Raw genomic sequence first — 26,437 nt, 5'->3', positions numbered from 1 at the left:
GTTTACATTTACACCTAAGGTCACTTTTTTGCACTTACAAAGCTTCTGAAATACTTTCTATGGTGCTGTTCTTAGTCTTTTTTCCATTTGGAGGGAAAATTCAAAAAAACCCAAAACCACAGTGTGAGAGGCCTGGGACTAACAGAGCTTGGACCCCTAAGAATCTCTGCCTTACCTTCCCCTAACTCCCTTCCTCCGAGACCCCCAACACCTGCCACAAAGCCACAGCATCCACCAGTACCCCGCCTCTCGACAGTACTTACCCCTAAACTTGAGGCTCCCACTACATCAGACAAATAGCTTATCCTGAACACACAAAATCATTACATTATACAAATATATTGTAAGTGTGTAGTTTACTTAGTATGTTTTTTTTGTGCGAGTGCTGATGTATGATAAAAGAGTTGCCACTTAACCCATTTTTATTTTGGATGTTAATATTAACATTTTTAGAAAATGGAATCAAAGGCTGGCCATAAAAAAATTAGTAATTATGTATCAGCAACCAAAGTCACATCTTTTTTTTCTTATTATTCTTTAATTTCTTCCTGGAGAATATGGCACGCTTCATAGCTGATCTTTTACAGATGCCCATCTTCACCCTCTTTACAGTTTTCTGCCTTTGCTTTTCATCAGCTCTGTAAAGCAAAGAAAGAACTTACTAATTAGAATAAAATGGAGAACATACTTCTACATTTGCTGGTATTTTAAATAATCTGTCATGTAAGTATATGAACTCAGAAGTACTATCACAAAAAGTGCAAGGAACATTCCATCTTACAATGTTATGACATCTAATCTTCCTAAAATTGTCTGCCCACTTTACTACCATTATTTTTCATTTATGTACATATTCAGCATTTAAACAGATATAGAAACTTTAAGAAATGCCGCTCATCGAGTACAAAAAAAGCACATACTTTCATGCTCAATATATAACATATGAATATACACTAACAGAAAGACTTAGAAGAAATTATGTTTAACAACATCATGAAGACTCCCGCAAATAACACAGGACCTAAATATAACTAGCAAGTTAATTGTTTTCTGTCTCTGACAAAGGATGTACTTCAAAACACAAAACATTGGTGTTTTTATTAGAAAAAGAAACCTAAGTTATCTTCTGCAATAAATAAGCAGAAGAAGTAACCGATGTGCCGAAAGGACTAAACCATTCCAGTACAATGGACAGAGTATCTTACTTGACAGAACAAACAGATGAGGTTTCGTAATTTCTGTTAGTATTCTTTTTACTTTTGTAAGCAAAGAAAAAAATATTAAGGGAGGGAATTTTTAAGAGATATGTAAACCAAAATAATGCTACCTTTTATCTCTAATACTCTATAACCAAAACTCAGATTAATGTCACAGCAGGACACAAAGAATATACCTGTAGTACTCCACCATCCAGCAGGCATCTGGTCAACCTCTTGGTACTGATCCAAGAGGTTAACTATCTGAATCTCACTATGCAACAGAGGTACATCTTTTGGGAGGGAAGATTTGGATTTCCACTGCTACAGCCATTCAGGTTTCACAGGCTCACAAACAAACAAGTTCAAGTTCACAAACAAACCCATGCACTCTGGAGAGGAAGTTACTACAAAAGTGCAGGCCGACTACCCTGAACTGGAAAGACTGAGGCAACTGCTAGATCATCTCTTAGCAAATCCCCTTTCTTCTTTTCAGTTAATTCACACCTGAAATGTGTGAAAACACACATTTTTTTTTGGTTTTGATACATACAGGTACATGCTTGTGTATGTTACAGAAGCACAATCATAGCAGAATAAAAGTACTTAATGTGACCCTCATTAACATAGATCTTACATGGCAGAGATTCAGACCATACTACAGAGAACCTGAAATACCAGAAGAAAAAAAAAAAAGAAAAAGATACCACAACAAAGCAAAAGAGACAGGAAGCAATACAAACAGTGTAGTAACTTTTCTCTGCCCTTTCGTGAGGAATCCAAAGGGGGTCAAAGTGTTTCATTACTTTAATTTTGAATCTTCTCGACAGAGCTATCCCATGCATCATTCACCAAGTTTGGGATCCACATAAATCAGTTTTTGAAAGAAAAGCCACATTCAGGGACTGGGAGCCACAGCAAGTGACCTGCCCATTTTTTATCACGTCCTCCCTTCAGTGTAGACTACCCAGCAATAAACCAAGTGGGCAATAGTGAAAGTTGACATCAGCACCCAAAGCCAAAAATATCTCTTTCCAAATCATTTCCATGAAATAAAAACTAATCTCACCTGAATGCTACCTTTAATTATATTAATGAAATAGCACACTTACTGGCAAGCTGTTCTGGTGCGGGAGAGACTGGGACAGGAGCTGCGTTTGTGGCCTGCCTTGCCACAAACAAAACAGCCAGCATCTGTCTTCTCACAAGCATGGTTTTGAAGAGTGCAGCAGTTGCAATTGTTACAGTGAAACCAAGCTGCAAAATAAGTAACATGATTCATGATCTTGAAAAGGTTTAGAATCATCATTCTGAAACTAAGCTTTAAATATAGGCTGCATTACCAGGTTTTTAATTTTGTGCTAGTTTTATAGAGATGGATGTAGTCAGATTCTGGTCCCTTACTGCATTTCATAAGGTATCCAGGTACTTCATTAGATATACTGTGTAACTATTCCAGTGTAACTGAACTATTTTGCCATTAGAACTATTATACTGTATGCAATCACAAAAAAAATAGTCTAGATATTAAAACGGACTTCCAAATTGCTATTTCTGTACCAGCAACAAAAAAAGATTGCTTCAGCTATTTAAACACAGCTATAAATACATTTGTGTATGAAACATAATTTAATCATGCTCTTTCAAAAATTTTAGTAATCGCCTATTTGTTTATGAAATTCTAATGAAAAAGTTTACAAAATCAGGAAATGCTTATATGACAAATCAAAATATTTAAGTTTTCCCATAACAAATATAAATGGGATTTAGTATGCCTTGACACAGATTTATCGCATTTCCACACAGTGCAAATAAACCTAAGTTACTCAGTGGCAACTTGTGAGAAATTGAGATTTTTCCTTTACTCTTTGTTTTCTGAATGATTACATTTTGTATCTTTCACAAAATATTTTTCTATTCTGGTTTGTAATCTCTGTTTCTTTGGACTATAGAAGCATACTTTTACTTAGAATTTTTTTTTTCTATACTTACAGGGTTTTACACATTTTTTGCAAAGCACACAATGTTTCCATCGTCTACCATCCTACAAAAGATGAATAAATGTTTCGTGTGTTTGTTTAAAAAAATCCCCACAACATTCCATCTTAAAACTGAACTACCAATGTATGGTCCCCATTATTTACAGAAACAGGTCCTCTGTACGAAGCACAGTAACTTAGAAACAACAGTCCTGAGCATCTGTGACAACTGCAGCAAAATGGCTACATTTTGAAATTAGCAAGTTCTACAACTTCCAGAACTAAGAAGAAACGTACATGTCAACAGATCCTTGATGAATAAAGGTATAAGTGGTATATAGCAAACTCTTCCTGACGTCTTTCCAACACAAAGGAATCAGGGAAAGAGAAATTAATTCCCACTGGGTTATGAGTGATGTCCTATGAAGTTAGTAAGTCTATGAAAGTGAACTGTTCAGGGTTTCCCAGGGAAATCAGTATCAGAGCAGGTTTTTACCAGATCAAATATTACAGAAATTATTATCTGACTACTGCTAAAAGTGCTATCCAGACAGAAGTCAAAATACTTACTTTTGACGTACACGAATTGCATATCTCACAGTGCTGGTTACCAGAACTAACATACCGCTGACATACAGCGCAAAACCTAGGAAAAATAAATAAATAAATGTATTCATTCACTATTTGTTCACAAAGCGATACAAATTAATTTTATACAAGCTCAACAATAAACATAAGCATTTGCTAAATTAAAGATGATGGTTTTGATGTATAAAATCACCACTTAGGCCCAGAGCCTCATAATCATTTAGACACAGTACATTTGAATAAATTCAGGTGCCTGAATTCAAATTAGCAACACTATCAGCAGTAAATCAACCAAATCTATTCCTTTGTCCTTGATGCTTCTGTTAGTGTTCATTCTATTAACTATTGTGTCAACCAAGCTGACTATCAGGCACAGCTATAAATCTATCTCATAGACATACACACAGTATTTCCTACAGACAAGCTGAGGAATGTCATCGTTCCACACTGGAAAACGTAAATTTCTTTTTAGCTGCCCGGTTCTCCTACACATTGTTTATAGGACACACAACCTTAGAATGAGACAAAGAAATGCGGTCTTGAGCCCGGCATCCAAAAGTTAGGTATGACAATACCAAACAGCACCACCCCAAAGTCCTTTAGAGACTTTATGCCCTAAGAAGAACACACTCTCCCAGTGATTTAAGTGTTAACACATCTTACCTATAACCCTCTTCTACAGGAAGTACAATCATACTTGGGGTGAGGTTCGTGAAGATCCTGACAGGGGACTGCCTACGACCTGTCTTACCATGTTTATAAAGTGCATGATTATCATAGTCTACCTAGAAGAACAGAACCATAGAAAAAGAGTCTTAAACAGAATGCTAAGCAGAGGCAGCACTACTTACATATTTATTATATGTGCCTTACGAAAATTTCATTTTTATATAGAAGACTCTAACCTCAAATTAGATTCCAAATTCTACAGCTAGTATTTTGTCTCATTTATTTTTAAATTTGTGCAACCACAGTATCAGGCTAGACTCAAAAAACTAAGTTCCTGATACTACAATAATCCTATTTTACTTATCCATTTTTGCTTTTTTGCATGGGATACCTAAGATAACATTGCAGTTGTTCCATAAAACAGCAACCCATTAAAAAAAACAGCACTATACCATTTGGTCTATCTGGAAGTACAAAAGTTGACATGCATCTTAACATATCTCAAAATAATTATAAAGCTGCAAATCCAGTCAGCACTGGTTTTTCCAGCACTGCCTTCAGAGACTTGTCAAAAAAACTCTCATCTCTGAACACTAGCACAACAAATGCAGACTCTAGCCTAGCAGGACTTTTCAATTTTCTTCCACAAATTTCCATTCTGCAAGTATGCACCTGTCAAAATTAATGTAAATTTTGTCACACTGAAAACCTAGCAGAAAAGATGAGTTAATGGACAGACGACAGGTGAATTAAAAATACATAATAAACTGTAGGAGTGTTACAAAGTCATCAAAGGTGTTGATATAAGAATTAGTCACTTTAAAAAGGAACATGTAAATATCTATAACGAAAAACAAGAATTTGAAAAACAGAGTACATTAGTTAATCCTTACAAATAGTTAACAAGACATGGCCTTGGAGAAGGAATAGACACCATAAATACCTCAAGCTAAGAAATAAGAAGGTAAGCTCATGGAGAACCAAATAGTTAATGAGACCAAACACAAAATTACTTGACCTATGTGTGAACTATCTTAATTAACATGTAAAAGATCCACCTTCCAGCAAAGAAAGCCCCGTACTAACAAAGCCCACTCCCCACAGTGTGTGAAAAGAATACTGCACCTTTAAATGGAGGCAAGGCTCCCAAGACCAATAAGAATTAAGTGTGACTAAATGTAATTGTAAGCAATTGTAAGGAATTGTATAAACTGTTATATGTCGCGTTAAGAGGTATGCTAACTTTGTGGTTTACCACCTAAGCACCCATCTCCACACAGATGTGTAATAAACAAATATCTTAACTCTGTGTGTGGATCAGTCAAATACAGAATCTAGGCTTCACATGACATCAGAGGGTTTGCAGTACCTCCAACACAGTTAAAACGGAAGTTCAAGAAGGTGACCCATTTACAGACAAGTGCTACCTTTATATCAGCTTTCATTCATATTCCTGTTCACACTGCACATAACTGAAATTTAGCAGATGCACTGGGTTCATTTGTACCTGGTAATCCATCATATTGAAGGATGGAAAAAACTCAAGAATACGAGACTCAAAGAAGTATGGAAAAATCCAGAACATGGGCATCTCTTGGTTTTTATGACCTAGTGATGAAAAGACTTAGATGTAGTACCTTGTTTTTCTTTAGTGTACATGAAGCATGAAAAAAATTACAGTAAACATTCTTAATACATAAACGTGTATGTATGTCATGCTGGGCCTACGAACCAATTCCGTTAGGCAACAGAAAGTTTTGGCTTTTTTTATATACGCAGAGCTGTAAGCTCTACTTAACCAACAACTCTTGTCACCCACCTAGGCTGCTTAGAAACAGGCCTGGTTTGATAGCTTATTCTTCTCTACCATTAAAGTCCATTTTAATTGCAAAGTAGATTTTTAAGAGTTTTGTAAAAGTTTTTAAGAGAGACATAGAGAACTAGATATCATTAAACTAAAAGTATCAGGAAAGTAAATTAGACATATGGTAGTTGATCTTCAGAAATTATGACAGTGTTTACATTCACCCGGATAGCATGAATCACAAACTTTTAAACAGGTACTTTTCCTTACAGTGATGTTACAGCTCAGCCCACCTATCTGACTGTAATACATACCTTCTTTTTCTGTCTCCTTCCACATCGCCATCAGTTTTTTAAAACTAGAAGCCAGTGCTTCCACTAAACCTCCAAATGGGGGATCAGTTACCATAATGACTCTTTCACCCTTGTCTTGATACAAGAATTTCCTACAAGTCTCACATGCAGCCTGTAAGAAACAAGAAGTTAAATTTCCAGAAATACAGATTAAAGAACTAGTAAAATATTGTCTTTGGCAAAAAATTATTATTTTACTAGTTTCAACTTTGAAGATGGAAGCTGTTTTCTCTTGTGGAGGTGAATTTCCTCTTGTGTAGCATTTAAAAAAACAACCAGATTTGGAGCACTGAGAACAAGTGCCTTCTTCAGTTAGACAGAGATAATATATCAAGGCCAGATGCAGTACAAGCTTCCTAAGACAGCCTTCTTCCTAAAGGTACTAAGTTTAACTTGGAAAAAAAGATGTTATTCACAGCAAGAAAGCAAAGTTCAGGCTCAAAATACATTTTATTTATGCCCTTCAGTTTTACTCTGTAAAGCATCATCAAAGTAATGGGAAAAAATTCAGTCCACTGAAAACTGACTCAATCCATACTGGTTATAAAAATACAGTGTTCAAATTTTAGCAATCCACCATGAACCCTACTATTGAAGGAAATGTAAAAAGCTATGTATTTACTACCATCTTGCAGTGTTATCTCATCTATTAACTTTCCAAAACCAGATTTTTAATACTAATATGCATTCAAAAGTGCTGCGATTCAGTCCTTGAATATACAGCAATACAGTGTCATTACAGGTGTCACACCTTGAAAAAAACACTACAGTGTTTATAATGCAGATGAACAGTCTTGTTTTAAGTGAAAAATACAAAATTTGAGTACAGTAATGGATTAAAAACAATTCAAACGTAAGACTTTCAGACCAGCTTCCCATTTCATTCTAGACGGTTCTTTTTATTTTCATGATTCCCATCAAAATTAGGCTTTAGAATGGAAAAAATATGAAAATTATCTACATAGTGTGAAAGGTATTGCAATAAACATGTTTATGCAACTCAGTGGTGGCTTGCTAATAATGGCAGAGAAAGAGCAAAGGCGGAGTGAGTATACTACTGGGATAAATGTTTGAAATGTATGTTTGGAATAGAATTACACTGATTCTACAAAGCTACAATAAATGTCCTACTACAGCTGCAGGTTTCCTAATGAACTCAAAATCAAGCACTTAATGTGGTATTTAAAAAGAAACAAGAAATTCAGCATTTTCTTTAACCTTTACACTAATTCAACCTCATTTTATGACAATAAGGTTAACCTTTCAACCTTGCTTGCCTGGAATAAAGCGGAAAACCCTCCTCTTCCCTCCCACCTCAAGCACCAGTGAACAAGTCCCAGGGCATCCATTGGGCTTGTTAAGGCTGGGAATAAAACAATTAATTCTGTTGTAGCAACACAAGAACAGGGCTAATGTATATTTATATACAGCAACAACTCACACCAAACTGTCATTTTAAAAAAAGCAGCAGTTAAGGTGTATAAGTAACATTAGTTATTATCATAAATTTAATAGGCAACATTTTTTTTAACCAAGTGGGAATTACTGAAAAGGCACTGTTGATTTCCAGTACTAATGACCATTTTTACCTCATGACAGTTGCTTTCTAGTAGACCAGACATGACTATCTTACAAAATTCTGCATCAACAACATGTATTTCTTTATAAAGCACTCAAGAAATACTTGGCCTTACCTCTCCACCAAAAAAATAATGATTAAACATGTTGTAGTGGCAGAATTCATCCTCTGTGTAAAACTGTGAATACCTGTAAAATAAGTTTTAATAGTAGTAGAAAAATATAAATTACTTCTTGCCTGCCCTAAGGAGCATTTACAGTAAAAACAAGGCTTTAAGAAAAAGACCACCTTTGGGTTCTGATTACTGGCGAAACACACCAATACTGGGAAGTAAGTACAATACACACATTTGTGTATGTGTGCAGGAACACAGACACAGAGACAGGAAAAGGGAAAACAACCACCAATTTAGCTTTTAAAGCAGTAAGAACACAAACCTATGTACATACTCTTCAGACAGATAAACGTTTGTCAAAACCTACCTGAAATCAATATCTAGCAGAAGGCTTCTAACCCTGAAATCTTCTTCTTGTGATGCTTTTGACTGGATCATTTCATGAAGCCTGAAGTATAATTGGAGCAAAGAAATTTAACACATAATCATTGGCTTCAGAAATTGTCTCGCAAGACAAGAATGCCTGGTACTTTACTAAACCTAAAACCAAACAGACAGAGAAAATGGAGTAATCTGAATTTGGATGATTGCATTTGGCTAATATTCAAAGTTAGAAAAATATGTTAGTCTTAACAGATGAAAAGTCAGTGGAGCCTACTGGATCACTATGAACAAAGCAGAGGAGAGAGTAAAAACCAAAGCAGAGGAGGGAAGGAGGGGGCAAGAGAGGAGGGGGAGCATGAGCGTGTGTCTGTTATTTGCAGGGCACCTACAGTCCTCTCCTGTATCTTATAAGCTCAAAACAAGACCCCACTTAGATGCCTGGATAATCCCAGAAAACAAGCATAGTGAACCTCTTATTATGGGAGAAGCCTTGATTATTTAAGTATTAGTCAGCTGCACAGTTTTGAGAGCGAAATATTAGTTGGAAGTGTAACAATTCCCTCTGACGTACCTGGGTGTTCCAACAGAGAGCACTCGTCTGAACCCTAAATCAATAATAAGATCCAGTAGGAACTGGCAACTTCTGTCTGTAAATAAATACTGCGCATTTGTTTTTTTATTCTCCAGCGGATACAGAAGTTGACTGGGACTTTTTAACTGGGCAGTGGAGATATCACACAGGAACTGGTGATTGGAGTGTTTTTCCCATTCAGCTGGCAATAGCAATTGCTGGCATTCCTGGCAAAACCTCCTCTCTGACAATGGCAACAGAACAAAACTCTTGTACCTGTAAAACCAAAAGACAACAGGGAACTAATTTTGAAAAAGCCTCTATAAAAGACATGAAGGGGAGGTATAAAGGGGGTTTCAAAAGAGTTGAGACTTTTAAACAGACCATGCAGCTTAAGCTGCTTTTGCAAAACTCCACTATCTACATGCAAATGAAGTAATATACTGGCCAAATATATTGACAGTCCCCATAAAATAACTAGATTACAGAGTGAAGACTCCATATCAACTACCAGCAAGCAGTCCTGTACGTTTATATACAAAACTGGGACATTATTTGTTACTGTATTACCTTTGCTTCTTTCCACAATGTTAACACTGTTACTTTCGCACAGTGAAGTCAGGAATAATTTTTTGAACCAAAACTGCTACTGACCTGTTGTTGGCACATTATGAGCACTAACGTAAGAAGAACTATACATTAAAAAAACCCATACAGTTCCTGGGCTGAAAATACCATGCTTTAATCAGATGTTTCATGCAATTTTCCCATTGCAGTCAGCCAGTTTTTCTAAATCCCTCTGGCTTCTTTTCATATTTTAATGAACCCTGAAATATTATCTCTACATTCAGTATACTTAAACTTGTATTACTTGATTTTTACTGAAGAAAATATACATAACAATACCTTTCCACATTTTGTCTGTGTGTAAAAGGAGGCTGATGATTTCTATTATATTCTTCACGTGCTGCAAGCCTCGTTTCTGACACCTGTAAAATTTATATATATAAAAAGTTACAAAATGAGTAGATATTACTCTATATTGTACGTTAAATCTCAATATTAAACAGAAAGGGTGCATCAAAGGTCTCATTCTTTAGTTACTCTGCATTCACATTCCTTAGATTGTTGTTTCAGAAGAACAAGAACGACTGCAGCAGAGGCATGCTGCAAAACAACACAAGTCTCATGAATTTAAACTGTGAAAAAATAAATATAAGCATTTCATTCTTCTACCACATGTAATACTCGGAGAAAAACTTACGTGATCACGATGAAGACAGAAAGAGGTACACTTTCCATTATTCACACATGCCAGCAGTTGCATTCCCTCTGAAGAACCATATGTGATCTGACCCTGAACAACTTGTAACAGCAGAAATGTTGCCAAGTCTTTTGTGTGTTTTTATTTTAAAAGCACAACAGTCCTTCTCTGAGTCTCCTACTTTGCTCCCACAAAACATACTTATGGTTTAACAGAGTTCCAAGACGAGTGCAAAACTTAGGGAACTGATTTCTTTACAGGGGGAAGACAGTGAAGTACAACAGAACAAAAGACACCTGATACAAGTGGCATTCAAAACGAAATTTCACTAGGAATGTCATTTACATCTACACAACCAAGTGATCAACCACCTAATCTTCTCTTTATACAACTTTTCAGTAGCAACCAGCACAGCAATGAACTGCTTACGAACCCGATTCACCTCCAGCCTGCCAACCTGCTGAGGATAACGACCACAACACTGGACATTTTTATAGGAAACCGAGAAAGGAACACAAAATGTAGTGGACAAAAGCCATGGGAATCTCACTGTGAATACACATCCATCCCAATTTTTCTACCCTACAATTATCTGACCAAAGTTCTTAGACAAAAAGAAACTGCTACAGATATTCTAAGACTATCGAGTATCGCGCTGGTGCCCACCCTCTCACTATTTTGTATATCCCACTGCCTGCCTGTATCCACCAGATTTTCTCTGTATTAATCACGAAGATGAAGCCATCTTGGGACTGGAACTATCCTATTTTGTTCAACATAGCACAGGATTAGCAAACTTCATACCTTGAATACTGAAGCCTTTTGGCAATACAGTAACAAATGCCAGCTCTGCTCAAAACGTACGCTGCCCTCCTTAACGGTTATACTTGAAACGTATTATCTTGACATAAGTGCTCCACTAAACACAAACCATTAGACAAAGTTTACAAAACAGCAATTGCCACAAATTTCCAGAACAAAACGTACTACTTTTTTCCCTAGTTTTAAATAGAAGGGAAAAAACCCCCGAATATTTACCATAGTCTTAAGCAGCGCTCACTTACCTTCTCATCTTCCCACTGGAAAAAGTTACAATCTTTTCTATCCCTACAAGCCGAACAAGCATAAAATCTCCTCCCACCTCCTCCTCCTCCTTGGCCGGTCTTCACGAACAGCAGAGCGGGCCCTGAAGGACAAATCTCAGTTACGGGATGACACGCAGGGCACCAGCAGATGTTTTCACGCCTCCACTGCTGGCGCCAGGCTCCCAGAACCAAGCATTAACAAAGCGTTGCGTTAAAGGGCGTGGAATAACTTGGCAGAAAATAATTTTTAGATTTTCCGACACAAAGGCCGCATTAAAACCCAACCACTGGCAGGGGAACCAGGGGCGCAGCTGGAGGCGAGCGACAGAGGCGCTCGGGGACGTGCCCTCCGCCCCACCGCCGGGAAGGGCGGCCACCGTCGCCAGGGCCCCGCAGCGCCACCCCGCCCCACTCACCGTGCGGGCAGCTGGGAGCGCTGGGCGCCAGCCCCAGCAGCGCCAGCCCACCGGCCCCCGGCCGCTCCGGGCCGCACACGGCCGCAGGCCCCGCCGCGCCGCCAGCCGCCATCTTTCCGCCTCCCTCCCAGCAGCCCCCGCCACCGGAGCACGGCGGCAGCGGCGCAGCCGGCGCCCCCGCCCCACCTCCGCGCGGTAAAACGGGCATTAGCGCCAGGGCCCGCTCCCTGCAGCGCCGAGCCCGAGCCCAAAACGCGCAGTTTTACGCAGTGACATTTATTTTCTCCAGTAGGCGTGTCCGGTACATAAACACTATCTTTAATTTTTTAATAAACCGTTTGGATAAACAATCATGGGAAGCTTATAAAGGCGATCATGTCAGTCTTATTTCATACCATACAGTGAGCTTTACATTTAAGGCTTAAACGTTTCAGTTAGTCATGTAAATTGCTGGCATGCTACATTAATATTTACATCTACTCAAAAATAAGTAAAATACAAGCATTTTATTATTTGAGTTCAGCAGTATTGCTTAGAATTACAAAATAGAGTAGTGTCTGAAATACTGAAGGTTCCAGAAAAGCAGCAATTTTCCTCCCATTCCCCCTCCTAACTGTCCAGAAAATTACTAAAATAAGAATATTTGCCATGTTACATAAGCCACAGATCGAGAAACATGACCATCAAGTCTTCAACTCCGTAACTTAAACAAACGCTAATGGCAAGGTGGGCACGGCCTTGCCCAGGGCACAACAGCAGCTCTGTGCTCCATGTATTACGGCCCTATCGTGGCTGTTCTGGTCCAAAAAAACACAGCTGTGTTTACACAGAAATTTAGAAGGCAGACTGGCTCTGTGATGAACACGTTAGCATTTCTGTCATTAACGGTGCAGAATCACTTCGGTGACTACCGATGAACACATTATTACAACAAATGGCAAAACAAACCTGTAACAACATGGTGCAATTCTTTCATTGTGATGGCTCTATCAAGAAATATCACAACTTTCCATACGTGTGCTTAAATTCACAAGTTCTAAAAGCTACAGGTGAAATTTCAACCTCTGAAATGTACACTCAGTTTATTGTGTCACAGTAGGAACTGTGTGTACTTGTGTTGAATTTTGCTATAATTCAACTAAACTGTTTTTGGTCCCCACGTGCAAAAAACCTACTTAGAGCATTTTTTTCCCCTTCTCCATTTCTATCACTGGTTTGTCAAAGACAAACTGTTTTGTTTTTTTTAGTGCATTTTTCAAGTAGCTTAAAATACAAGAAAAATTCCAAGGAAAAGCATTTTTACAATCAAAGATAACATTCTGCACTTTGTCTTTTTAATGACCGTATCAAAAGAAATTGATAGGGTATAGGTTTTCACATTTATATTAAACAAAAAGAATTCCTGTTGTATTCAAAAGTAGTTTCTCAGCATATGCAAACCATGTATCTTCCCTTATTCAGAATACATTAATTTAGCCTATAAAAATACAGTATGGACAAGTTCTTGTTCCCTGACATAAGAATTCACAATTTTGACACAAAAATTGTAAACCTTTATTACATTCAAAATACATTTCTTAAGTCTTTAGAATTTAAGTTCTGAGGTGTTGGCAGTCAGAGCTCTTGGCATACAGCAGAAGTACATTATTGCAGAGCCTTTACACGAAGTAGCTTTCTAAAGTTAAGAAAAACTTACTCTTCCCATGTATTTTTGATGCTACCAGGAGGAAAAGAAAGGCTTCCTGCTATGAAAGGTCTGTGTGAATGCATTACTCAGATGAACAACTCGGCCCTGACTTCCAGTGCTACTTCGCTCCACAATCACACGTGGCATCTGAACAAGCTGAATGGGACTTTTTTCATCCTTTAACGCCTGAGTAAGGTTTAGTATCTAAAAGAGTAAGAGCAGGTAAGGTGAGGGCACACAAGTAAATCCATGGCTAACCAGCTTACAAATTTAGATGCCCGTCTTAAACCAATTCTGTAGAGGACTGTGCTATCAAATGCTTTTTAAATAGATCTACTGCAAGTAGAAGTATTTTTATTTATTTGGTTATATTATGACATCCTACTGCTCTCTGACTACCCTTCTTTTCTTGAATATTTCATGCAACCCTCTCCAAATTTTTGGAAAATGTTACAGACAAAAAAATAATCTAACGCCATTTTAAATTTAGCACATCTCTTAAGAGCATTGCACCTTTAATGAAGGAAACCTGCAGGAAAGCAATCAACATGTATTTAACATAGGATCTGCCAGAAGTTTAGCTACAAATTATTTTCGTATCAGAAGATACGAAGCCGTATTATTAACCCAAACCAAACCCAGTGCTAAGATCCAAATTTAACCCTCAGCTCCCAGGATTCTGTTATCTTCTTTCTAAAACTTCAGTGCTGATGAACTGCCCTCATAACTTACCCCACGTTCAATGTTACCCTGCTGAAAACTGAGGCAAGTATTCAATTCAGTTCTGGTGACACACTTGCATTATCCTTAATATTAAGCCTTTTTCTCCCCTGCACAATGCCCCTTTCTTCCTTGTGTGACTTAATGATCCCCTGCTCATTCTGCACTTTCATGACTGAAGAACCCTGACAGGTAGTCTTTTGCATGGTTTACTGTAATTTGGCTCTTGCAGCAACTGCATTTGACATTTACATTTTCTAAGTTCTAAGGCAATCCTTCATACATCTGTGTTACCTGGTTGTTTAGTCTCCATATTCTTGACAGAATCGTTTATCTTTGGTTTGAAACCCTTCCCAATATTTTTTTCCCCCCACTGCACAAAATTATGGTTCTAAGTACTTTTGGACCCCAGATTTAAAGACCTTGCCCCTTACCTGCAAGACATATTTCTCTTCAGACTCCTTATGTTCACCAACTAGATTCTTCATTTTCTAATTCTTAGAGTTTTCATTTTAAAGGATTTATAGATGTTTTGGCTATACTGCAAATTCATCTTAACTGAATAAATCCATTATGTGATCTAGATATCCAACTCTTCTTTAATAACCTTGTAACATACTTTGCTTTTACACCAAAAGCAAGTCCAAAATCAGTGCTAAAAGGCATCATTTGCCGATTTCCAGTCATGTCCGAGAATAAATCATTATCTGTATTTCTTCCCCAAGTCCACACCTAAAAACCTTAGTCTTCCACAGCTAAACACATCCTTGTATAGCTAGAGAGTTTTTTTTAAAAAACCCAACTAAACAAAAAACCCCAAAACCAAAACCCTCAAAGGTTTGAAATCCACCTCAAGGAAAAAGGTGTGAAGAAAGGGACCAGATGCAGCCTTTATAGTAGGAAATTAATTTAGACAGCCTTAGCAAGACTTCTCTCAATTATATAGATCTGGGTTATTTCCTTAATCTTTTTGTTAAATAACAGATTCCCTATAGTCAAATGTCTCATCACAGAAAAGCTACTTAACACAGTGTAAAATGGATGAATACTTCAAAAGTGACCTTCCAGTGACTGCACAAACTTCTCAGGAAAGTTCTTTCTAAAATAACTCCTATAATCCAATGTAATAACTAAGGTCTGCTGGCTTTTAGCCACCACATGTAACTAATGTTAACTAGGATTATATTTGAGTAAGCAGAGCTGCAGTCTTGTGCGACATACTTCTTGATACAGGAAACTACAGAGAAAAGGTTGGATTAAGCCACTCTACAAATTGTGAATGTCTAGCTTTAAACTATCCATGTTGAATTTATGAACACAGAGGAGTCACATGCAATAAATTCAGGGCAAATGGGACTATTAATTTATCTAGTCCAATTCCCTTACATTTTCACAAATCACTATTTTATGCCTTCAATGAACTACACAATTTGTTCTTAGCTAAAGCTTGTTTCCAGTATATCACACCAGTCTTAAATTTTAAAACATCAAGAAGATGGAGAAACCCTTCTCCCTCCCTTGTTTCAGTGTTAGAAAAGACCCAACACAACTTTCATCAAATTTCTAATCCGAAAATGACTGGATTCGTTCCAAGTATGGTTCCTGACATTTGCTAGGATGAAGAAATGTTATTACCTAATATTGCTTTCTTGTGAGAGGCATTTCAATAACCAAGTTAACCCTCCAAAATAAAGTCTCATTTATTTTAATAACAAAATCACCAACCAAGTTTTCTATCCAAGTTTATGATCCTTCTCCAGTGTTTCACTTTTAAAATACTTTCTAAAAATATATAGGTATTAAGTCCTCCCCATCCCCCACAGAAACATTAAAACCCAATTACATTAAGAAAATCTATACAAGTGAAAAAAATTATCAATTTACACTTTCTGCTGTCCCATCTATATCCAAATAAGAACAAACTCTAGAAAGAAATTTGGTCTTCTCAGATGACAATACATTCAAGTGTCTCAATGCAATAGCAGTCAGGTTTTGTAGCTCTAAGAAAACAGCTGAGAAGTGATGACAAATTAAATACATAAATAAAAATATAAAAAAGCAGTCTTACCTGCCCCCTCATAACAGACATTTGGTTTTCAAAAGTAGCCTTATCAAATCCTTTATCAGTCTTTATTGGAGAAAATGAACAGTTGTTATAGAAAATGACCCATTTATTTTTAGCTACATATTTAGCATGCAAATTCATCAATTTCATAATATGCATAGTCATATTTAGCAACACAGTTTTTGAAAGCTTCAAATACTCATAGTATGACACCAAAAAAAAAAAAATCTATTTATTGCAGCACTTTTACATATGTAAAAATGAAGGATGTTCCACATCATAAAAGTGAAATACGTCAGTGGATACCACTTCAGGACACTAGTAGGTAGGCTTAATACCATCACATGATGTTACACTGCTCTGTCTTTCAGTTTTACTCTGGCTAAAGAACACTTCCTCCTTCAGATTTATTAAATACTTAACTTCACAGGGTTTAACAGACAACCAAGGGTCACTCTGAATACAATCGAGTCAAAGATGCAAATATGGCAGATGTGTTTCAGGATCTAGTTTTGACATTACAGCTGCATTTTCATTAAAAGTTTAAAATTTCTATTTCTTTCCATCCTGATGATTTGGATTATTTCACTTGAACATCTGACAATTATTTATGGAATGTTTTGGAGAAGGACACTTCTTTATGTGTCAATACAGTAAATTTGACTTACTTTAAATACGGTCAAGATTTCAGAATCAGCTTCACACAACGTAGGTATGTAGAATTAAGTATATGAAAGGTATGCAGGTACTTTAAGTTACATTAAATACATGATTTCCTCAGGTTACTACCATTTATTTTACATGTATACATACCACAGGTATGCTAAATGGACTTTTAACATAGATTTGTGCTACAGAATTTAACTAGCTTTAATTGATAGTAATCAGCTCATCTTAAAACATGATTACCTTCTATATATGTTTCACATAATCAATTAGCCACATTAGTGACACAGCTTCCTCTTAACTATATAAACCCTTTCTACCACACCAGTGTTAAAACTAAAATAGTGCAGTATTATGACACCCAAGTTAAATTCATAAAAAGAAAAACCATCTAACTGTTCTATTAGAGGTATTAGCTATTTTGGTAACGCTCAATTCAAAGAAGCACTTGATTCACCTTAAATAGTTCATAAAGATCTTCACAAAGATCCTGTACGAAGTTCATATCAGAAATGCGAGGAAGAACTAGGTCTCTGGTCTCCTGAGAGAAAGGAACTTTTGCTTGAGGAAGCCAAGCCCAGTGAAAGGGATCTAAAGCAGAAAAACAGTACACTTAAAATTACCAACAGGCAAAAAAGAAATTCGCAGGTGCTTACCACTGATCAGTACTCCACTGCCTACTAGGAGTTCTCAGTAACACCATTTTTAACAACATTGTCACCTGGTATACCTCTTGGCTACAGTTACAAAAGCAGCTTTACAGCTACTAACCTTTTTTCCAAACATTGAAAATATGTTAAGTAATAAATATCTAGTTGAAGCAATAAGTAAAAAAGGTATGTAAATTAAACACTGTAAGCAACAGTAGAAGCCTTCTAGTTTTGTAATGCAGTTTCCTTTGGAGTAAATTAATGGCTGCAATCAAATAGAAATTTTTCAAACGTTTGACTCATACTGAAGTGTTAACAAAAAAGTACCATTACTTTTTAATAAATTTTTTAGTTTAATAAAATGCCTTATTCTAAGTGTGTTGAGAAAAACATTTTGGATTTTTCATACAATTGCTATCAAACAGTTTTTTCAAGAAATATGGTAGGAGTCATTAGTATTACTAGATGTAAAACAAGAGACCAAACAGTATCAGTTGCAGGAACTGAGGAACGTCACTAGTAGCAGGCCACCCACTGAGCTTCCTAACACTGCTCACAATTAGAGTCTGACAGTCCAGCCAGTTTTCCACCCACCTCACAGTCTGTTTGCCAAGTTCATATGTCACATTTCACTACAAGTACACTGTGAGAAACCACACAGAAGGCCTCACCAGAGTCAAGGAAAGTCAGTATTCACTGCTCTCCCCTCATCTACTGAGCCAGTCATCATTAAAAGCTGTCTAGTCGGTCAAGCAGTTTGTCCTTGGTAAATCCATGCTGGCTTCCCCATCATGTTCTTGTTCTTCATGTGCTTGAACATGGCTTCCAGGGGGATTGATTCCACGATCTGCACAGGGACTAAGGTTAGGCTTACCTTGTACCCTGTATCTTGCCCTTCTTTAAGATGGACGCAATACTGTTTTTCTAGTCATCAGCCATCTCCCACATTACTGCAGTCTTTCAAGTGATGAGAAAACTGCCTCACACCGACAACACCCAGCTCCCATCGTGTTTCCAATGCACTCCGCATTCCATCTACACCTATGAACTTCTGTATGTCCATTTCCTTTCTTCTGCTTTGGGTAATGATTCATTCCCAGAGGCCCTGCTTATGAGCTCTGAGACCCAAGAGCCTGAGAGCAAGTTTTACAGGTGAAAACTGAGGCAAAGTCAGCATTGAATAACTTGTTCTTTCTTATGCCTTGTGCCTTTATCTCTTTGCTGCACTTTTCTTCAGTTCCACTCTCACTTCTAATTTACTCAGCCCCTTCTTGTTGCCCTTTATACCCTCTGCTAGCTTTACTCCAGCTATGCCTTGACTTTCCAGACTCCATTCTTGCACTTTTGGACAGTCTGTTTTTCCAGGGGAGTCCATCTTGTTTTGCTTGGTTTTAATGTACTCAATTTCTGTGTTCCAGTTCACTCAGGAGTTCCCTGTTCATCTCCATGCTACACCAGCCCCCTGCCTTTTGGATAGGCTGTTCTCTGGCTTTGAGGAGGTTATCCTTGATGACCCATCAGCTCTGTTCATCAAGAAAACTTGCTCTATCCATTAAGAGCCTGCCATTTTCAACATTACGCTACAAGTTTTACCTTTACAGAATTGTCACACGCTTGCCCAGTGGAATTCTAGGTTTATTACTGTTGATGCTGAAGTCAAAGATGTTATAAAATAAGCAATATTGCCATGTCTCTAGAACAGCTGCAGAAGTGACTGTAGCCAAGAGATATGTAGGACAGTAACTGTTGACTATCAAGATATGCAGAGCTCTGGGTGGAGTAATTAACTAGCCTTTTAACAGCAAAACTAGCCCACACTTAACTGCCATAATCACTTGATTGGCTAACAGCCCACAGAAATAATTGTAAACCCTGTTGGGCACTTCCGTCTAAACCAGAGGTCCTCAAACTAAGTCCCAGGGGCCGGATACGGCCCCCCAGGGTCCTCAATCCAGCCCCTGGTACTTACAGACCCTCCCACCCCACCCCCCGCCAGGGGCTGGGGGGGGAAACCAAGCAGCCACAGATAACTGCCTGCCACTGCATCCGCGCGCCAGCCCCCTGGTTAAAAAGTTTGAGGACCCCTGCTCTAAACTATAAGTAGTCAGAGATGTGGTCAGAAGCACTCTAGCTTTAACTTTTACAAAGTAAGCTAAAGCTGAGAACAAGTAAAAATAACAAATAGCTCATCTACTTGTTCACCTACAACAGTACCCTTTGTTTTGAAATAGAAATTTGGCCATTAAGAGAGACAACTCACATATCCTTGCACTCAGATGTTTTTCAAGAAAACACACAAGAAGCGCCATGTGAATTTTTTCCAGTTCCACCATCAGTCAGTTTAAATACAGCAGTATGCTTATGAATATCCATGTATTAATACTGCTTAAAAGGTATATGGGTAAAAAAATATGAAAGAGGACTAAGTCACATATGCCATGGCAAAACTGGAATTTGTTGCTAACTTTCTGAAGAAAAGTATATTATTTAAAATAACCAAACAACAAAACCCAAACATATGACTACACTGATGATTTCTTAGTTTCTTAATACTTAACAACCCAAATAAAGAAAATACTTATTTGGAAGTTCCTCCTCCAAAAGGAAGAGGACTGAAGAATGTGATACTTACATGCCCTCCACTCATCAGGATGCTTAAAAGGAAATGCTAAACCATTGTCAATTGCAGCTATTTTAATAGTAGATTCTTTAGTTACAGTCCACTGGTTATCCTATGGAAGGAATATTTAAAAGTTAAGTGATACTTATGTGCTTAACAAAAATAGTGAAATACATTAACAAATACTGAATAATATACTTTTTAGCTTCACTGCTTGAAGTCAGCTCAATACAAAGGAGTATACAGATAAACCCCAGCAGATATAATTCTTACTCTGCCACCATTAAAAAGGAGCCCTTCTCCCAAATACAGAACAAGCACATCATACAAATAGCTGAAGAAGCATGCTTGAGCAACAGTGGGCAGTTTTACTATTATTATAGCCCAAGCTAGTAAAGAAAAAAAATACAGAACAATACAAATAAATTCTAGCACTGTTTTATCCTGACTAGCCTAATCCAAATAGTTTTTCCATTCATTTCACCTGGAATAATTTTCAGTTATCATATTCCTTGAGACCATGCACCAGGGTTAAAGCCGGGCACTTAACCCCCTCCAAGACCAAACTATAAAACTAAAAAAATGTAAAGAATATGTCTCAGTACAGTTTTCTTACCTTATCTGATAGATCAAGTCCATCATCTTGTTTTTCATACCTGACTAACCAGTTATCGTTACCTCTGTCTTTAAACAGGAAAATGCATATCACAATATGTCATTTATAAAAAAAAAAATCATCTAAAGTGATATACAACAACTAATATTGTAAATTGAGAATTTACCAAAAGACATCAGGCAAAACTGTTCACAAAGGTTCTTCCATCACAATACATGCATTTTAGTTTTACTGAAATGTATGAGGCAACTGATTTACTGAAAAGACTAAAAATTTACCAGGCATTCTTTTATGTATTCCTGCTTTAGTTTCCCCAACTGGCTGAATATACAGCAAAACAAACAAGAAAGTTAAGAGAAAAAAATTTTCATCCATTTCATGCAGAAAGATTGGCCATAGTGTACACTTTTCATGGGGAAAAGGATACCAGCAGCAGCAACCACAGTGACTTCATTTTTAAGCTTGTTCTAATGCTGATGGGGAAAGGGAAAGGCCCACCAAAATTATAGATACTGTGATGTTTGACTGCATGGAGAAAAACTCTTCAAAGATTAAGAGGGAAAAGAAGCCTAAGAGCCTTTCAGAAGCTGAAAATGTCCGCACTGTTCAGGCAAAATTCAGACACCGAGGGCTTCGATAAGGTCTTTCATAAGGTCTTTCACATAGAAGATGATTGCATGGATCTGTAAATCCTTCTGTCATCTGCTCCCTTATGTTGAGTTAAACATCCATCATAAGATTTTCATGTTCTGTCATGTTTAGATATATTAGATGAAGGTCAAATCATCCATGTAATAAGGTTTTGTATTTTGAGTATATTCCTTACAATTTTAAGAATGTCATAGGACGCAGTAATCGTTTGGAAACACCAGGATCTATCTGATAAAGTGACAGACCACAGTAGCAGCTAGAAAGCATTACGTTCCTATGAAATGTTTTTCTTTAGTTTACTTCTAAAAAGCCATGGGTTAGAGTGACTTATTTTCAGCTGGATTCCTTTCTAATAAGTGAATTTAAGGAAAATGCACTAGAGCTGGTATGTCTGAAGAAGAGTAGACACCCACTTTGACAAAGCAGCAAAGAAAGTATTTTAAATATAAAACTGCCCTTAGATTCTTGAGGAAATAAATCACCTACATAATCAACAGAAGAATCCCAGCTTCTGAGTGAAAGAAACAAGAATGCAGAAGAACTGAGACACATCACAGTTGTATTTCAGTGCCTAGTCAAAATGAATATGAACTATTTTGGTGTTACTGTGCTGTTATTGCCTCCAGCTTAGCATAAAAGGAATGATAGTCATCGCTTTTCTTATGGTTCCTGAAACTCCACCAGGCCTTATCTAAATCAGGGGAAACAGACAGTTAATAGCCTACTGACAGAATTAAAGCATAATGAAAGATTTGTTCTTGAATTCCTACATTGCTTAAAAAGACCAAGTAACAGCCAAAAAGTGTTGTTTGGATTCTATCATACTGCATTATTTAATGTTGAATCCAGAGTAAACGTTTAAGTTTAAAATGCAACATTCTGGCCTTAAATTGTGAGAAAAGCATCTGAAATGCATTAGAAGCCTTCAGCAACAGCTTTCAGCCAGCACTGCTTACCATTTCTGCCTCACAAAAATAGATAGATACCAAGAGACACTAACAAATACCTGTATTTCTGATGACAAAATCCAAGATAACCAATCTTTCAAACTGTGACTGAAATTCTTTCCTTGTGTTCTCAGGTAAAGGATCAGTTTCAAACTTCCTGAGCCAGTAGTCAGCTTCCTTATATCCTTCAACAAACAGCTGGAAGGAGCCAACCTAAAACATAAAGAAACTGCATTTGGAAAATGCACTTGGATAGGTCACGTAACTAATCTTAACATTAACAGAAAAACTGATTATATACCTTCAAAGTTCAGAACACGAAGTATGACATTAAAAAAAAAAAGATTACTAAGTAGTTTCTCTGCCATTCCTAAAAATCTAAAAAAAATTAATACTCATATCATAAGGGGCTTTTCTGTTGGGTTTTTTTGCTTTGTTTTGTTACGGGGGTTTTTTTAGTATTTGTTTAAGCACCCACCCAGTTCACCAGGAATAAAATGTAGCCAGAGAGCTCAACATATATGAACACTCCGTATTAGAAGCAGTATTTGAAACAAAGAGAAAGAAACATCTTTTCTCTTTTTCATTGGAAACACTTGGTTCAATAGCTAACAGGAAACTCACCAAAAAATTACAGAGGAAAAATCTTCCTCTCTGAAAAGCTTGTATGTTTCACTGATGAGAACAGCAGCATTAACCACTTTTTCAAGACCAACACTTCCTGCATGAAAATGGCTTAAACATTTCCCAAGAGTCCAGGGAAGAAAACTACAGATAGCATAGACTGTATACATATGGGCAACAGGAGAGGTGCACAAGATTAAAATTCAAAGTAGCACTTATATTTGAGAAGTAAAATGCAGATAGATGCACACGTGCAGAGACATGGATAAACACACAGCATGTGGAATAACGATGCTGATACAAGCTTGCATAACGTATGTCACATGGATCAAAATTCCTGGGAACTGACACAAGTGGGTTACCCAAGCTGTTTAGGAACAGAATACTGTGGCAATATTTTGGGGATACAATAAAGCTCATTAGGCAACAAAGATGTAAGGTATTAGTCAGTAGAATAGTGCATGCAAGATTAAAGGAAGGTATGATGAATAGATAACAGCATACCTAAAAGAATAAAAACCAATAGAAGGGGAAAAAATAATAAAGATTGGGGGGAAGGAAGGGGGCGGGAGACATTTTAAAAAAATGAAAGAACGAGATATATTGCAGGGGAGAACCAAACAATGTGAAAACATGACACTGAAACGTAGTGTACTACACAGTCAAGAAGAAAAAAAAACCAGTGAGAGATGCACAGCATTTTAACATGTTACTCCTCCAGCAGAAAGCTGAACTCCAAACTGAAATGAGAGGTGGCAAGATTATTAAAGTAGTTAAAATGAAGGTATGGACAGAGTGGATAGATTTTGCACAGAAACAGTCATATTTATTAAACTTCAGTCACTCATAGATAGGTAATCTCAGCAGTAGAAGAAAAATCCTGTTGAAAACTATGATTATTTTTTTTTACTCCAAAGTTTTGTGTAAGAATCAGGAAACACACAAATTGCTTATTTTTCATCTTACCTTAGGAGGTAGTCCAATTCGATTAAATTTTTTAGCAACTTTTGGCACTTTCTCTAAAGCATATTTTTTTCCTCTTGACTTAGCACGATCTATTGCACTGTAATTAAAGGTCTCACTGACAAGCCAGACAACCTTAAAATAAGAAAGTTAAAAACTCAGCTCAGAATTCCTCATTATTTCAATTATAAAGTTACAGTAAATTTCATGCACAGTTGTCAAAAAAAGCAAAAAGGAAACATCAGGTACTTCTATCAGACAAATTTTATATGAAAAGGGGAATAGCTGCTCTTTTACGTATCTCAAAAGAAAAAGGAAATCTTTATATGCTGCTTTTTGCAATTTTTGCATCTCACCAAAACATAAGGCACAAACATGTCAGAAAATGCTAGGAAGTGAAGTGGTTCCAAAGAAGAGATTCAATTCAGATCTCATACTACTCCTTTAAAACAAAAATAACCGTCACTACTTCTACACCAAATTACCGTGTCTTTGGACCTGAAATAGTTCACAAATGACTTGAGAATAACTCATGATATACAAGGATGTCTCTACAACTACAGTCCAGAGACTGAAAAATCCATCACTATACATTTTTTTGCACTAAATAATTCCTGTATTTAAACTTTTACCTTAGTTTTAGGTACAACTCCAAGCCCCAGCTTGTCATCCACAAGATAGGCACCAGCTTCAGAGAGGTATCCCTGATTTGGAACGAGGCAGCCTCTGCCAAAGCAGCAAGGACAACAAACTTTGTGAAAATATTTGGTCCATTTTGGATTTAGATGTCCATAAGGCTCTTCAGATTTTGGTTTGAACACTCCAATAATTTTCTAGGATAAATAATACAAAATTGAAGTATGAATACTTTGAGTTGAAATTATTTTGTAAATCAGTTATTTGGAAATATTAGTTAGATATAATACATCACATTTTACAGTTGCTCTTTTTAGATGACAAAATAATAAAACAAACATGGTATTCCAAATAAATTTATCAAAAAATGCTTGTGCAGAAGTAGTACAAATTCAGAACAAGCTCTTTGTAAGAGAAAAATTGAAACCAGCTAACATTTACTAGTTTTTCAAAACTAAAAAGCACAGCTTTTTAGAATATAGGGTGATTTTTTATATTCTAAGGTTTTTAAAAAAGGAGGTTTTAGAAGTAGTTTTAAAAATAGTTTTCGGCCCACCAATTAACTCATTGTCAAGATATTTCAGACAGGCATAATGGTTCCAGGAAAGTAACAAACATACAGAATGCTAATAATCAAATGTCAGGTTCTCTCTTTTGTATCTATTTTAGCTATTGCTTTAAGTTTGAATGGATCAAAGCATTCTGCAGTTTGCAATTCCAAAACGTGGTGCGGATTACCACTGCTGGAGATTCCTCAACTCAAAGCTGACAATGGTTCACAGTATCAGCCATCATTTATATTGGAGACATGTAGTAAAGCTTAAAATTACTCAGAGTACTGTGTCAAATTTTGGACAGCATGCTTCAAGAAATCTGTTAACAAACTGGAGAAATTTGAAAAACACAAAAAATGTGAATAATGAAAGACTGTATGAACTAGGATAGTTTAGCCTGAGTGAAAATGGGGCCCGATGAACTAGGTAATAGGTTGCTATAGAGAAAAAAGGAACAACACATCTACTGTTAAGGAGCCAAGAAATGACAGGCTTAAATCACAGCACAGAAGCTGCAAAGAAAAAAAAACCTTTTGAACTTTAAGAGTGGCTCAAGACTGGAACAGTCTGCCAAGTTGTGGAGTCTCCAAAACAGGATGCCACTAACAACAGGTTAGTTAAACATTCATCAAGAATCATGTTAAAACGATCCTGCTCCACAGTGCAGGCATTAACTAGATGATTTCTCAAGGTGCCTGCTACACATGTTTCTACATTTGTTAACCTCAAACCACAAGATTATCACCACACTAAAATATATAACCTTCCAATTGCCTATGATAAACTTTAGCCTAGTGCATAAAGTCCATGTAATGCCTGTTTTATAGCTCAAGTGAAATGCTGCAGAAATGCTGTATCTTCATTCCTTCTCACAGGACTACAGTAAGTAAATCAAATCATTACCTAATATATATTTAAGAACAACTGCTTAAGAACCATTTTCACATAATAGTACTTCGCCAAATCCTTATAAAAAACCAGTGAGTACCTCTAAGCTAAACACTGCCTATTGTTGCACCAAGACTCACTAGCTGG

The 26,437-nt window shown here is 36.9% G+C and overlaps 2 protein-coding genes across 4 annotated transcripts in view; both read right to left on the bottom strand.

The window, feature by feature from the left end:
* Positions 1-340: 340 nt before the first annotated feature.
* ZCCHC4 (zinc finger CCHC-type containing 4) lies at positions 341-12,140 on the bottom strand. Its single transcript, XM_037390571.1, has 13 exons — positions 12,004-12,140; positions 11,567-11,688; positions 10,145-10,227; positions 9,239-9,514; positions 8,651-8,731; positions 8,284-8,356; positions 6,551-6,701; positions 5,940-6,040; positions 4,427-4,548; positions 3,746-3,821; positions 3,189-3,240; positions 2,309-2,453; positions 341-638 (listed from the first exon to the last, which is right to left on the bottom strand). Exons 1-13 carry the CDS (start codon positions 12,113-12,115, stop codon positions 512-514), a joined length of 1,521 nt encoding a protein of 506 aa, XP_037246468.1. The 5' UTR covers positions 12,116-12,140; the 3' UTR covers positions 341-511.
* Positions 12,141-12,300: 160 nt separating this feature from the next.
* The window catches only part of PI4K2B (phosphatidylinositol 4-kinase type 2 beta), a 25,322-nt gene continuing 11,185 nt past the window's right edge, over positions 12,301-26,437 (bottom strand). For all 3 annotated transcript variants that reach the window (XM_037390603.1, XM_037390613.1, XM_037390623.1), the window contains exons 3-10: positions 24,845-25,045; positions 24,216-24,347; positions 22,685-22,838; positions 21,028-21,095; positions 20,424-20,523; positions 17,599-17,732; positions 16,479-16,538; positions 12,301-13,894 (exon numbers count right to left, since the gene is read on the bottom strand). In XM_037390603.1, the coding sequence (XP_037246500.1) occupies positions 13,721-13,894; positions 16,479-16,538; positions 17,599-17,732; positions 20,424-20,523; positions 21,028-21,095; positions 22,685-22,838; positions 24,216-24,347; positions 24,845-25,045 (1,023 nt within the window). In that variant the 3' untranslated portion in view covers positions 12,301-13,720. The remainder of the gene's footprint in view (positions 13,895-16,478; positions 16,539-17,598; positions 17,733-20,423; positions 20,524-21,027; positions 21,096-22,684; positions 22,839-24,215; positions 24,348-24,844; positions 25,046-26,437) is intronic.

This window comes from Falco rusticolus, chromosome 1 (assembly GCF_015220075.1).
Source record: "Falco rusticolus isolate bFalRus1 chromosome 1, bFalRus1.pri, whole genome shotgun sequence".
In the NCBI taxonomy this organism is placed as follows: domain Eukaryota; kingdom Metazoa; phylum Chordata; class Aves; order Falconiformes; family Falconidae; genus Falco; species Falco rusticolus.
Note: the sequence above shows the minus strand (reverse complement) of the source record. Positions and strands in the feature narration are given on the sequence as shown.